Source organism: Squalius cephalus (genome assembly GCF_949319135.1).
Source record: "Squalius cephalus genome assembly, chromosome: 14".
In the NCBI taxonomy this organism is placed as follows: Eukaryota; Metazoa; Chordata; class Actinopteri; order Cypriniformes; family Leuciscidae; genus Squalius; species Squalius cephalus.
The window spans coordinates 16,779,501-16,791,166 of NC_137135.1; the positions used below are offsets into that span (position 1 = coordinate 16,779,501).

An 11,666-nucleotide genomic window follows, 5' to 3' on the forward strand; every position below is an offset into this window, starting at 1 on the left:
TTCAAATATAAAGCAGTTATTTTTGACTAATATTTCACAATATTACTGTTTTCACTGTATTTTTTAGCCTTGGTGGTATACATCAAGAATGTTATATTCTGTTTGTTGCAGATTTGTTTGTTTTTAATGACATTTTTGGTTTTATTTTTCATTTTTCAGCAGATTTTCAAAAGTACTGGTGTTCGGTGGAGAAGTCTATTCTCTTCTACGAGTCTGACAGATGTCATGAGCCCAGTATGAAGATCAATGTGAAAGACATCATCTGTTTAGGAGTTAACAGGCCAGATTCCAGCAACAACAGCGGCTTTATTGACAAGTGGGTGTCACTGCATAACAGAACATCCTTCAGGACGCTTTCAGATTTAGAACATCGTGTCTTACATCATAACATTTATAACAATCTGATTCTTGTTGTTCCTTTCAGATTTCGATACACTTTCGAACTTTACTTAACATCTGATAAACTGATCCAGTTTGGCTTGGAGACTCCAGAGGCGTTGCATAGTTGGGTGAAAGCAATAGGGAAGGTAAATATTAATCAGTCACAAGATGCATCTTGTCACATAATTGCATTAGTTCTCACCTCGGTTCTGATGTCTTGCAGGCCACCACACCTCTCAGCTGTCACTGCCTGTTGGCGCGAGAGTTCGAGCGAGTGGGCGTACTGCGCTACAAGGCCATGCTAGACCCGCAGTGGAAAGAAGGCTTCTTTGTTCTGCAGAAGTCCAACCTGTTCATATGCCCTGGGAATGATGGAGCCGCTGAGGATATTATAAACCTGAAACGCCTACAGGAACTCAGTGAGTCTGTTAGCTAAATCACTGATACGATATTTCAGAGAAAATATTGCTGCTAAATTTATCCTCGAGGATTAATGTACTTATCCGTCTTTGTCTTGGGTTCAAGGCATTGCATCAGAAACGGAGAACCATGAGAAGAAGGACATTCTGGTTCTTGTTGAGAAAGGAAGGTGGGTCTTTGAGTTCTATAAATGCTCATTTTAAGCCAAATTAAACCCATTTGCTTTCTTAAAGTGCCCGTATTATGCTTTTTCGGATATTACCTTTCATGTACTGTGCAATAAAGGTCTGCAGAGTTTGAGTTATTGTCTCCCAAAAGAAAGAACCAATTCTGAACTGCCTGAAATGAGTCGCCATTCTTACTTCTTGCAAGAACATATGTAGGTTTTAATTTGCACAATGCCATCCTATGGTCTTCATTGGCTGTCCACGAACAACGTCTATTTTGACCCTCAAATACTGTAGTTGTAGCTGAGGCCTGGAAGAGTTCATGTTGTCGACATGTCGAGAAGACGCTTTCGGGAAAGCAAATCCATTTTGCATGGATGAGGACTCAGGCTCGAATTGATACGATTGATAAATAAAACTGACGCCTATCGTTACTGTTCGTATCACTGTGAATCATGTGCTGAGGAAGCTTCCACAGATGAAATTTAGATATAGTAATGGGCGTTTTGTTTCCGACACTGTAAGCTGTAGACCAATCACAGCAGACTGGACCATCTGACCAATCAGAAAGAGTTGGCTCTCGGAAAAAGAGCGATTTAGAGAGACCGAATCCTTTATCAAACCGTTTCAGACACTGAGAGAAAAGAGGTGATGCTGCAATGTACATCAAAGTGTTTTTTGACCTTAAATGCATGTAAACCTATTGTAGGAGACCTCCAAAACAAAATTAGGAACCTTTTAAGTTGCATAATATGGGCACTTTAATACATGTCCCTAATTGCAAATGATTGCATGTTATTACAAAGAAGAAAAAGTCCCACTAAAGAAAGAATAACTGTGCCTGCAGGACTCTGCATCTGCAGGGCATGGGCAGGACCGATTTCTCCCTGTGGTACGCAGACATCCAGAAGTCTGCGGGAGGGAAGGGAAACAACCTTAAAGACCAGCAGCTCAGCAGAAATGACATCCCCATCATTGTAGACAGTTGCATTGCATTCATAACCCAGTATGGTGAGAAGATGATGTCTTTCTGATTCATGTGTTTTATATTATATTTCCTGTTATAACATTAACATTAGAATCCAACTGATGTATAACTCTCTTACACAGGTCTGGGCCATGAGGGTATATACAGGAAAAATGGTGCAAAGTCTAGAATCAAGCTTTTGATGGAAGAATTTCGTAGGGATGCCCGTAATGTGAAGCTACGCATTGGAGATAACTTCATAGAGGACGTGACGGATGTGCTGAAAAGGTTCTTTCGGGAGATTGATGATCCCATATTCATGGCTGATCTTCACCCCTTCTGGAGGGAAGCTGCCAGTTAGTACAGTAAACTGCATATAAACCTTTAAACAAAGAAGATCGATAAGTATTATGGGTTAATATCAGCATAATGTCTATGACGTGGATATGTGGCATGCTTACGATTGCAAACGATAATTCTGATGGAACATACACCGCTGTTCAAAAGTTTGGGGTTTTTAAAATGTTTTATTTGCTGCATTTAATTGATCAAAATACAGTAAAACAGTAATGTGAAATATTATTACCATATAAAAATTTTTCGGATTAAATATATTGAATGTAATTTATTCCTGTGATGGCAAAGCTGAATTTTCAGCATCATTACTCCAGTCTTCAGCATCACATGCTTGAGAAACATTTATTATTAATTATTTATATTAATTTATTATTAAAAAAAAACATTATTATTATCTGTTGACCCCAACATTTTGAATGAATTGGTAACTTAGCCACCTGAAAAACACATTGTATGTGTTTTGTTAAATGTAAGTATAAAACAAAAAATGGATTTCACAACCATAGACATAAAGTTGAAAACAACCCAGAATATTCAAATAACTGACAACACAGATACAGTATTTTGGATATTTTGCGCTGTTTTAGTGATTTCTCATACTATATTCAGAGATCCCTCTAAAGCCACAGCGTTTGGACCGATACAAAGAGCTGATTCGAGGTTTACCACGTGTCAACAGGACTACTTTAGCAGCACTCATCAGTCATCTCTACAGGTGAGCCTTCATTCTGATTCAGGTCTGTTTTTGTAATTATAGCAGCTCTTCCTCTCTCTTAGGATACAGAAGTGTCTGTTTTTGTAATTATAGCAACTCTTATACGCCGTCTCTTCCTCTTTTTAGGGTACAGAAGTGTGCTGATCTGAATCAGATGTGCACTAAGAACTTGTCCCTGCTGTTTGCACCCAGCCTGTTTCAGACTGATGGAAAAGGAGAACATGAGGTCAAAATCATAGAAGACCTCATTGATAACTATCTGTATATATTTGATGTAAGTGGATAATTCATGATATTATAAGATATAATATGACATGACATTTTACTGTGTTAAAGACCTTTGCAAAAAAAAGTGCTGTGGTGCAGTTATACAGTAATATCAGATGACGATACAGTAGCTAAGTGCTTTGATATATCACATACAATGTAACTGAATGATTTGCACGGTATTCAAAATTAATTCAAAGAATACCATAATAATACAGTGGTACAAAAAAAAAACACAAAAAATAAATGTACATTTGGTACTTTTTGTGCAATTTAGTTTAGTCTGAATATGAATAATTTTTTTAAATAATTTAGTCATTTTTTTTAAATGTGTTTTTTTTGTGTGTGTGTGTGTGTGTTTGATCAGATTGATGAAGAGCATCAAACTCAGATTGAACTGGAAATCAGTTTGATAACCACTTGGAGAGACACGCAGGTAGAGCAATTTATATGTAATATTTTATAATATATTTTTTCTCTATCTCTCTTTAATATATTATAAATTATTACAATTATTATATTTTCTTTATTTTTCTTGTAGCTCTCACAGGCAGGGGACTTGATTATTGAAGTTTACCTAGAAGAAAAAATACCAGATTGCTGCATCACTCTGAAAGTAAGGAATCATGTTTGAAAAAATTATAAATGCATTTGTGTGTATATATATATATATATATGAAGACGACTTCTTTCAGAAAATATAAAGTGATATGTTGTGACGAATTTTTAAAAATAAAACTTTAATGTAAAATATTTGAACCAATTTTTCGGTTCTGCATTGTGCCAATGATTTTTTTTTAAATGTACAAATATTATTATTAGTAGTACACTAGCATAAAGATGGACTCAAAGCTAACATATATAAAATAATATTGTTGTTAAATCTTTATTTCATCTTTAGAGAAGTCTGCTTCATGTCTGAATGTGACAGATTTTGGACTGAGAGTTGCTGTTGCACAGCATTACCACATGGTGGCAGATTGAAACCATTATTGAGACACCAAACCCTTATGTGTCTCTCCACAGGTGTCCCCCACTATGTGTGCTGAGGAGCTGACCAATCAGGTGCTGTATATGAGAAATATTCCTCCTGGGGAAAAGGACGTGTGGATGACCTTTGAGGCCATTGAGGAAGGAGAGCTGGGTAAAAACAAAATACACCCCAATTTGCTTAAGCACAATTTTACTTTGTTCCCTACTAAAATTAGGATGAAACAGCAGAGCAATCAATGTTTTTTAAGGCTGGGTAAAAACAGTAGATAAATTCAGGATGTCATTTCTGCAGAGCGACCTCTTCACCCCAAAGAGAAGGTTCTGGAACAAGCTCTACAGTGGTGTAAAATGGCCGATCCCAGTTCGGCTTATCTGGTGGTGAAGAAGGTGCCTAGAGGAGAAGCTATAGACATTTTCACAGGTGAAAGCATATTCATTTCATCAGATGAACTGACTTCTTTCAGAGAATATAATGAAGTGTTGTGATGAATGTATTTCAAAATTAAAACCTAAGTTTAAAATATTTGAACCAATTTTCCGGGTCTGCATTGTGACAAATTATTTTTTTGTATGTACAGATATTCAATATAATCTCTCCACTAATTTGAGGTCATATAATGTATAAAAATTTGGGGTAGATAAGATTTTTTTTTTTTTTTAAATGTTTTTGAAAGTGTCTTGTGTTCACCAAGGCTGCATTTATGTGATCAAAAATACAGTAAAAACAGTAACATTTAAAAATATTACAATTTACATACTGTTTTCAGTTTTACTATATATATATATATATATATATATATATATATATATATATATATATATATATATATATATATATATATAATATATATATTCAGCTTTGCATCACAAGAATCAAATTAATGCATCCTTGTAAAATAGAAGTATTTATTTCTCTCTCTCTCTCTCTCTCTCTCTCTCTCTCTCTCTCTCTCTACCATCCCCAAGATTTATCTTTTTTTTAGTGTATATAAGAATTAGAAAAAAATATATTAATAATAGAAAGATAAAATATAGCATGACAGTTATTAATACACAGCATCTAAACACAAAACTCTAAAATCGCATAAACAACACCAACTGTATATTTTGTTCTCTGTACCGTTGTTGGTTCTTGACCTTGTAACTAGTGTATGTCTGTGTTGTGGATTGCAGCCTATAAGAGTGAGATTGTGAAGTCTGGAGTACTGAAGTGTCGGGAAGAGCCGCCCAAACTCTTGCAAGGAAACAAATTCCAGGAGCGATCATTCCAAATTAAAGACCACAGACTACTCCTGCTGAAGGACAAAAAGGTATGTGTACAGTTCATCATCAGCTCCTACATAAAAGCACATTACAAAAGACGGTGAACTGAACATTTCAGCATCTTTCCCACATCACAGAGCAACAAGCCTGAGAAAGAGTGGCAACTGAAAACCTTGAAGATTTACATGGGGATCAGAAAGAAGTTAAAGCCACCAACAAAGTAAGATGCATGCTTCACAATTATGCTTTTAGATCAAATGAACTTTCTTTCCATCAGTGAAATAATGAGTGCATTTGTTTGCAGATGGGGATTAACAGTAATGTTGGATAAACAGCAATTGTAAGTATTATTTAAACGAAACTCAACATGGAGTGTGTGTGCGTCAAATTGTGTCAACCAATTTCGAGAAATAAATTTGCTTTGGTTCAAATCCCTAAAAAATTGGGTCGTGGCTTAATGACCATGTGAAAATGTGGGTCCCATGGCCGAACCAGTTGAGAACCACTGCTATAGGCTTTATAGAAAGTGTCTATTCATAGCTACACTTAACCATAATCGCTCTCGTTGACCTCACAGGTACCTTAGCTGTTCCTGTGAAACTGAGTTATGGGACTGGATGACTAATTTACTAAAAGCACAGGTACAGCACATTTTAAACCGAACATATCTGAACGTTCATTAACATTTCAAAGTCGTAATTTAACAATAACGTCCTCCCTCAGAACGATGATCTGCGCCCACCCGTGATGAGACGGCACTCTTCCTCGGACATTTCCAAGCAGAAGTTTGGCACCATGCCGCTAGTGCCCATCAGAGGAGAGGAGAGCAACACCAACTCCACCATGCTCTCCGCCAACCAGACTCTGGTAGAACACAACAGCGTCCTCTAGTGGCTCGGTGCATGTCACGCTTGCTTGTTTTTGCTTTGAAATTTAGCTTCTTTTTTTTTTTTGTCTTTGTGTGTTTTTGCAGAGAAAGCTTCACACGAGAAGGGCACTCTCAATGTTCTTTGTAAGTATTTCTTTTTATCTGCAGATGAATCCAATGCAGTTCATGTAATTCAGTTTTCACACCTTTGCACGCAAGTTTGTTGCTATTTGTTCAATAGAGTTTGTTCAATAGAGTCACAATTACTCTGATTACAGTGGCTGGTCAAAATGTAAAAGTAGGAGGTTTGAAAAGTATCAAATGACCATTGCGTTTAACAAGCGCTCAAAAGTTTAGGACTGCGCTCTACAAAAGAGCCTATACTTAATTTAAGGATCCTTCCCCCTCATTCCTGTTGGGAAACCAGGGTTTCCTGGTATGACAGGATGCGTTTGTGGGAAGAATGCTTCTACTGCATTGTTCTGCAACTGTAGCCTTGAGGGAGGGCAGGGAGTTTTGGGAAAGTGCTGCAGCCTCTGGTGTGTCCCAGCCCAAAAGCTTTCGCAAGCATATTGTCCGTGGGCTTCATGCTTTTGTCCTCAATGTATTCTGCAATTATCTTGATGCTGTTGCTCTGATACTGAGACAAAAGTTTAAACTCAAAAAAGGAAGTCATTTGTTTGGAACATTGTTGAGGGGTGACCCCTTTCTGTGCATGTCCCACTAACCACAAATACTTGTGTTCGCATAATGGTAGATCGCCTAACCTGATATCTGGCAGATTAGGCATTTTCATGAGATAATAGTCACTAGTGCGTTCGAAACCTGTGTGTTTAAGATGTAGTTCCTGTTATCTTCTGAGTTTAAGAGAATCATTTGCTTTGGAACAAGGATATCAGCTCATTAGCTTACTTGTATTTTATAAAGAGATCGCCTTAAAGGTTTAGAGCTATACATTCAGAGCTGTTGTGAAATAGCAGATAATAAATATTTATTTATTATTTATTCATTTACAAAAGTTATAGCATAAATTAAAAAAATAAAGTAATAATAATATGTTACATTAAAATGTTCATATAATAGTATATTCACTATATTGTATTATGGCAAATTTAAAGTAATTAATGATGTAATGCCATATAATAAAAACAATAGTAATATGATGGAAACAACAATATAGTAAAACAACGACAACTAATAACAATAATAATTAGGGCTGTGAAAAGATTAATCACGATTAATCGCATCCAAAATAAAAGTTTGTGTTTACATAATATATGTGTGTGTGTATGTGTATAATTATTTTGTATATATAAATACATACACATGCATGTATATATTTAAGAAATATTTGCATCTATATACTGTATATATTTATATATAATTTATATTATATATTATAAATGTAAATATTTGATATATAAATAACACATTTTTCTTAAATATATACATGCATGTGTGTGTATTTATATATACAAAATAACTATACACAGTACACACACATATATTATGTAAACACAAACTTTTATTTTGGATGCGATTAATCGCGATTAATCTTTTCACAGCCCTAATAATAATACTTATAATAATAATAATAATAATAATAATAATAATAATAATAATTAGTATTATTATTATTATTAGTAGTAGTAGTAGTAGCAGTAGTAGTCACTATATTATGAAAATGTAATAATATAAAAGAGCTTAAATAGTATAATAAAATTAATTAATGAAATAAAAAATGAAAATATAATATCATACAGCAAAACAAACAACTACAATACAATTAATAAACACAAAGTTATTTATAAAATTATTAAAATGAAGTAGTGGTAGTGGTGTAACATTATGAGGTCCATATAATTATACACAATAATATAACGGCTCATTTAATATACTGAAAAATGTAATGTCATACTATAATAATAATAATAATAATATATTTATAGTTTATATTATTATGTGATATTATAAGGTTAATTCAATAGTATATTCACTATATTATGAAAATGTAATAACATAAAAAGCTTAAAAATAAATAAAACAAATAATATAATAAAATAAAGCAATAATTTAAAAAAAAATCCAAAAATGTGTAATATCATACAACAAATGAAATTCAATTTATTTGTATGGTGGTTTTTCACAACTTTTATAACTATTGCATGTAACGGATGGCCACTTATGTGTTATTGGTTTAATAACTCAGCTCAGTGCTCTTGTGTGAAATGCCTAGCCATTGTTTTCTTTTTCACTCTCAGCCCATGAAGATGCAGCAGGACTCGTTCGAGGAGCGCATTGAAAGCCCCGAGCCTTTGTATGAGGAGGTGGGCGACTTCGGTCTGCAGGTGCTCAAATCTTTGGAAACGAGTTTCCTGTCCAGTGCCCACGCAGAGACACAGGAGGTTCCCGCACGGCCCGTCAGCCTGAGACAGAGGAAGACCGCCTCCCTGGATCGCATGGTTGGGTCAAACCCAGTGCACTCTCTGTCCTCCTCAGGTCAATCTCTAGACACCCTGAGCCAGGACGACTCCCTGCCCGTCCCAGGTAGGCACAGGTCACACAGATCATGTAGCCCGCAACAGGAATTGCTGTTACAGGAACTCTCCACTATGTTCTGCAAGAAAACGGACTCTGAAGAGCAGCACAGTACTGAGAACCTTAGAGACTAGACAAATCCCAAGAGCAGTTTGCTTTGGAACTTGAAATTGCTGTTATGAAATCGCCATGTGTATCTGTTTGAAACCGGCTAGTATTAAAATGATCCGTTTATTAACATAAAACATTACTATAAAGTATTGTGCCAAAGCAGTCACTGGATTTAAGATACAAATCTGTGAATCTGTGCTATAATTGTTTTGTATAAATTGGTTAAATCTGTGTTGGCATGTGCATTTGTTGACTTGTTACACTAAAACTGACCTCTCAACATTTTAACGAATTTCACTTTTTATTATTATATTTTATTGTTCTATTATTTGTACCTAAAAGATAAAATTACATTTAAGTTTCACTTCAATTTCTTGGCTCAGTAACATTGCATTTTCTCTATAACTGTAAGAAATGAATCGTTATGCATCTGTGGTCTGTAATACATAACCAGTGGAAAGCATTTATAGAGAGATTCCTGGACTGCAGACTGATTAAATGACTACTGTATGTGTGCATTTCAGTTCTCCTGGGACTTTGACCAGATCTTTTTATATGTATACTGTTTATTATATTTATTAATTTATTTATATAGACTATTTGATATTTCTCAGTGTTTGGAAACACAGTGAAGGAACATTATTATCAGAAGGAAGGCTATTTCTTCAGTTTGGACTGGAACAGTAGAGGGCAGTATAGATACAGCACATGATGTCCTGACAATCTATAGCATTTTCAGTTCATAGATTTTCACTTCTCTTTACAGGCATTTATTAAAGGCATGTACAGTTCTATAAAGTCTCATAACAAAATAAATCTGTTCTTACCCTGAATTTTTCTTCTTTGTATTTCAATAAAAACATTTTTTTGTGTTCTTCCATTGTATGAATTAGTTTTTGGCACTCATTTTCCAATAGATATGGTGCACTACTGCACTGAATTCCTCACTGCTGTATAGAATTACTTATATGATATAGTGCGAAAATGGATTTTGCATAGTATGGTATGGTTTACTCCATAAGGATACTTTGATACTTACTTTTATAGTTTATGGCATTAAAAGTTTCCATGCATTGTTTAATTTTGTTCATATGTACTTCTGTGTTTTAACATTTTGAATTTAAAGCTGCAGTCCGTAACTTTTTTGGGTTAAAAATTATCCAAAATAAATTTGAGCAAGTACATAACCAGCCAGTGTTCAAAACTATCTGCTTGCCTTAATGTAATAGTTGTAATATTTTACAAGCTTGGATGTAAAAGCTTGTAATAATGTTTTTCATTCCAGTGGTACTGGTGGATTTCCGCGGGAAATTCGAGCATGTCTTTGCGTCATTACGTCACATCTGCACACATAAAGGAGGAGTCTCGGCTAGTAGGCTATGTTGTGTGTGAGGATGTTGGAGGTGAAGATTTATACGGTAGCCTTTTCTCACAGCACTTGATATAATTAAACTTATCAATTCGATGGCGGATCCAGAAAGGTTCAAACGACAATCACCAGTGACAACTGGAGATTCACCAGTTGTAAAATGCAAAAGACTTCGGACTTCGGAGTGGCTACAGAAAAAAAGAGACTGCAACCGGGCCCATGCGAAAACAAGGATAAATATCGGAAGGGCATTAAATGTAGAGGTGGACAGTAACAAACTACATTTACTTGGGTACTGTACTTAAGTACACTTTTTGAGTATACTTTACTTGAGTATTATCTTTTCTGGAAACTTTTTACTTTAACTTCACTACATTTGAAAGACAAATATCATACTTTTTACTCCACTACATTTCTGTCAAGGTCCTTGAGTAGAAAGTAGTAACGTCAGTCAGGGGATGATTTTGGTTTGGAAATGAAAGTCGGGTTGACGTCAAAACCCGACGTCATATTTACGTCAGAACCCGACATCGGACAGACGTTGGATTTTGGTTGGAAATGAAAGTCGGGTTGACATCAAAGCCAAAAAACTAAGCCAAGGGCACTATTTGAGGGAACAGCCATTTGGGTGTCCGAAACCATTGTGGACGTTATTGAGTGCACTTATTCAATCTCATATTCAATCCCACTACTGGAACTGTGTTCTATAAATAAATGTGATATTGATATGAGGGTAGGCAGGCATAGATTCAGAGGCATAAGGTACTGTAAGTATTACATTCAACAGTGCAACAATAATAAAACAATGCATTGACATTTACTTTTTACTTTTGATACTTAAGTACTTTTAAAAACGAGTACTTCTGTACTTTTACTTAAGTAAGAATCGGTCTTTACAACTTTTACTTGTAACGGAGTAATATTTGACCAGTAGTATCTGTACTTTCACTCAAGTAAGGAAGTTGTGTACTTTGTCCACCTCTGATTAAATGTAGTCACGCAATGCTGATGTTGTCATTAACGATTTTAGAACAAAGTATAATTTGCACGGTTTGACGTGATATGATTAGCGATCGTTAAATTTAATCAGTGCAATTTACTGCAATGCTTTTTTCCCCTTAGTTGGTCAGAACAAAAGTGGATGTTACTTGTTCAGATGACATTTTCCGGTGAAAATTCTTATGTTGGACATACTTCCAAAAAGTAGAATCTGTGATTCCGAATGACAGTTTCCACACCGGCGCGGCGAC

The 11,666-nt window shown here is 35.2% G+C and overlaps 1 protein-coding gene across 3 annotated transcripts in view; it reads left to right on the plus strand.

The window, feature by feature from the left end:
* The window catches only part of arap3 (ArfGAP with RhoGAP domain, ankyrin repeat and PH domain 3), a 33,429-nt gene extending 24,152 nt beyond the window's left edge, over window positions 1-9,277 (plus strand). The window contains exons 15-33 of one of the 3 annotated variants that reach the window (XM_079892474.1): window positions 160-316; window positions 425-527; window positions 605-800; window positions 907-970; window positions 1,816-1,979; window positions 2,079-2,291; window positions 2,902-3,007; window positions 3,134-3,281; window positions 3,642-3,710; window positions 3,816-3,890; window positions 4,301-4,418; window positions 4,560-4,688; window positions 5,441-5,577; window positions 5,668-5,750; window positions 5,835-5,870; window positions 6,108-6,171; window positions 6,254-6,397; window positions 6,504-6,542; window positions 8,660-9,277. In XM_079892474.1, coding sequence (XP_079748600.1) covers window positions 160-316; window positions 425-527; window positions 605-800; window positions 907-970; window positions 1,816-1,979; window positions 2,079-2,291; window positions 2,902-3,007; window positions 3,134-3,281; window positions 3,642-3,710; window positions 3,816-3,890; window positions 4,301-4,418; window positions 4,560-4,688; window positions 5,441-5,577; window positions 5,668-5,750; window positions 5,835-5,870; window positions 6,108-6,171; window positions 6,254-6,397; window positions 6,504-6,542; window positions 8,660-9,070 — 2,456 coding nt within the window. In that variant the 3' untranslated portion in view covers window positions 9,071-9,277. Of the gene's footprint in view, window positions 1-159; window positions 528-604; window positions 801-906; window positions 971-1,815; window positions 1,980-2,078; window positions 2,292-2,901; window positions 3,008-3,133; window positions 3,282-3,641; window positions 3,711-3,815; window positions 3,891-4,300; window positions 4,419-4,559; window positions 4,689-5,440; window positions 5,578-5,667; window positions 5,751-5,834; window positions 5,871-6,107; window positions 6,172-6,253; window positions 6,398-6,503; window positions 6,543-8,659 lie in introns of all 3 variants that reach the window. The other 2 variants (XM_079892475.1, XM_079892473.1) reach the window with 2 other exon arrangements.
* The last annotated feature ends 2,389 nt before the right edge of the window (window positions 9,278-11,666 follow it).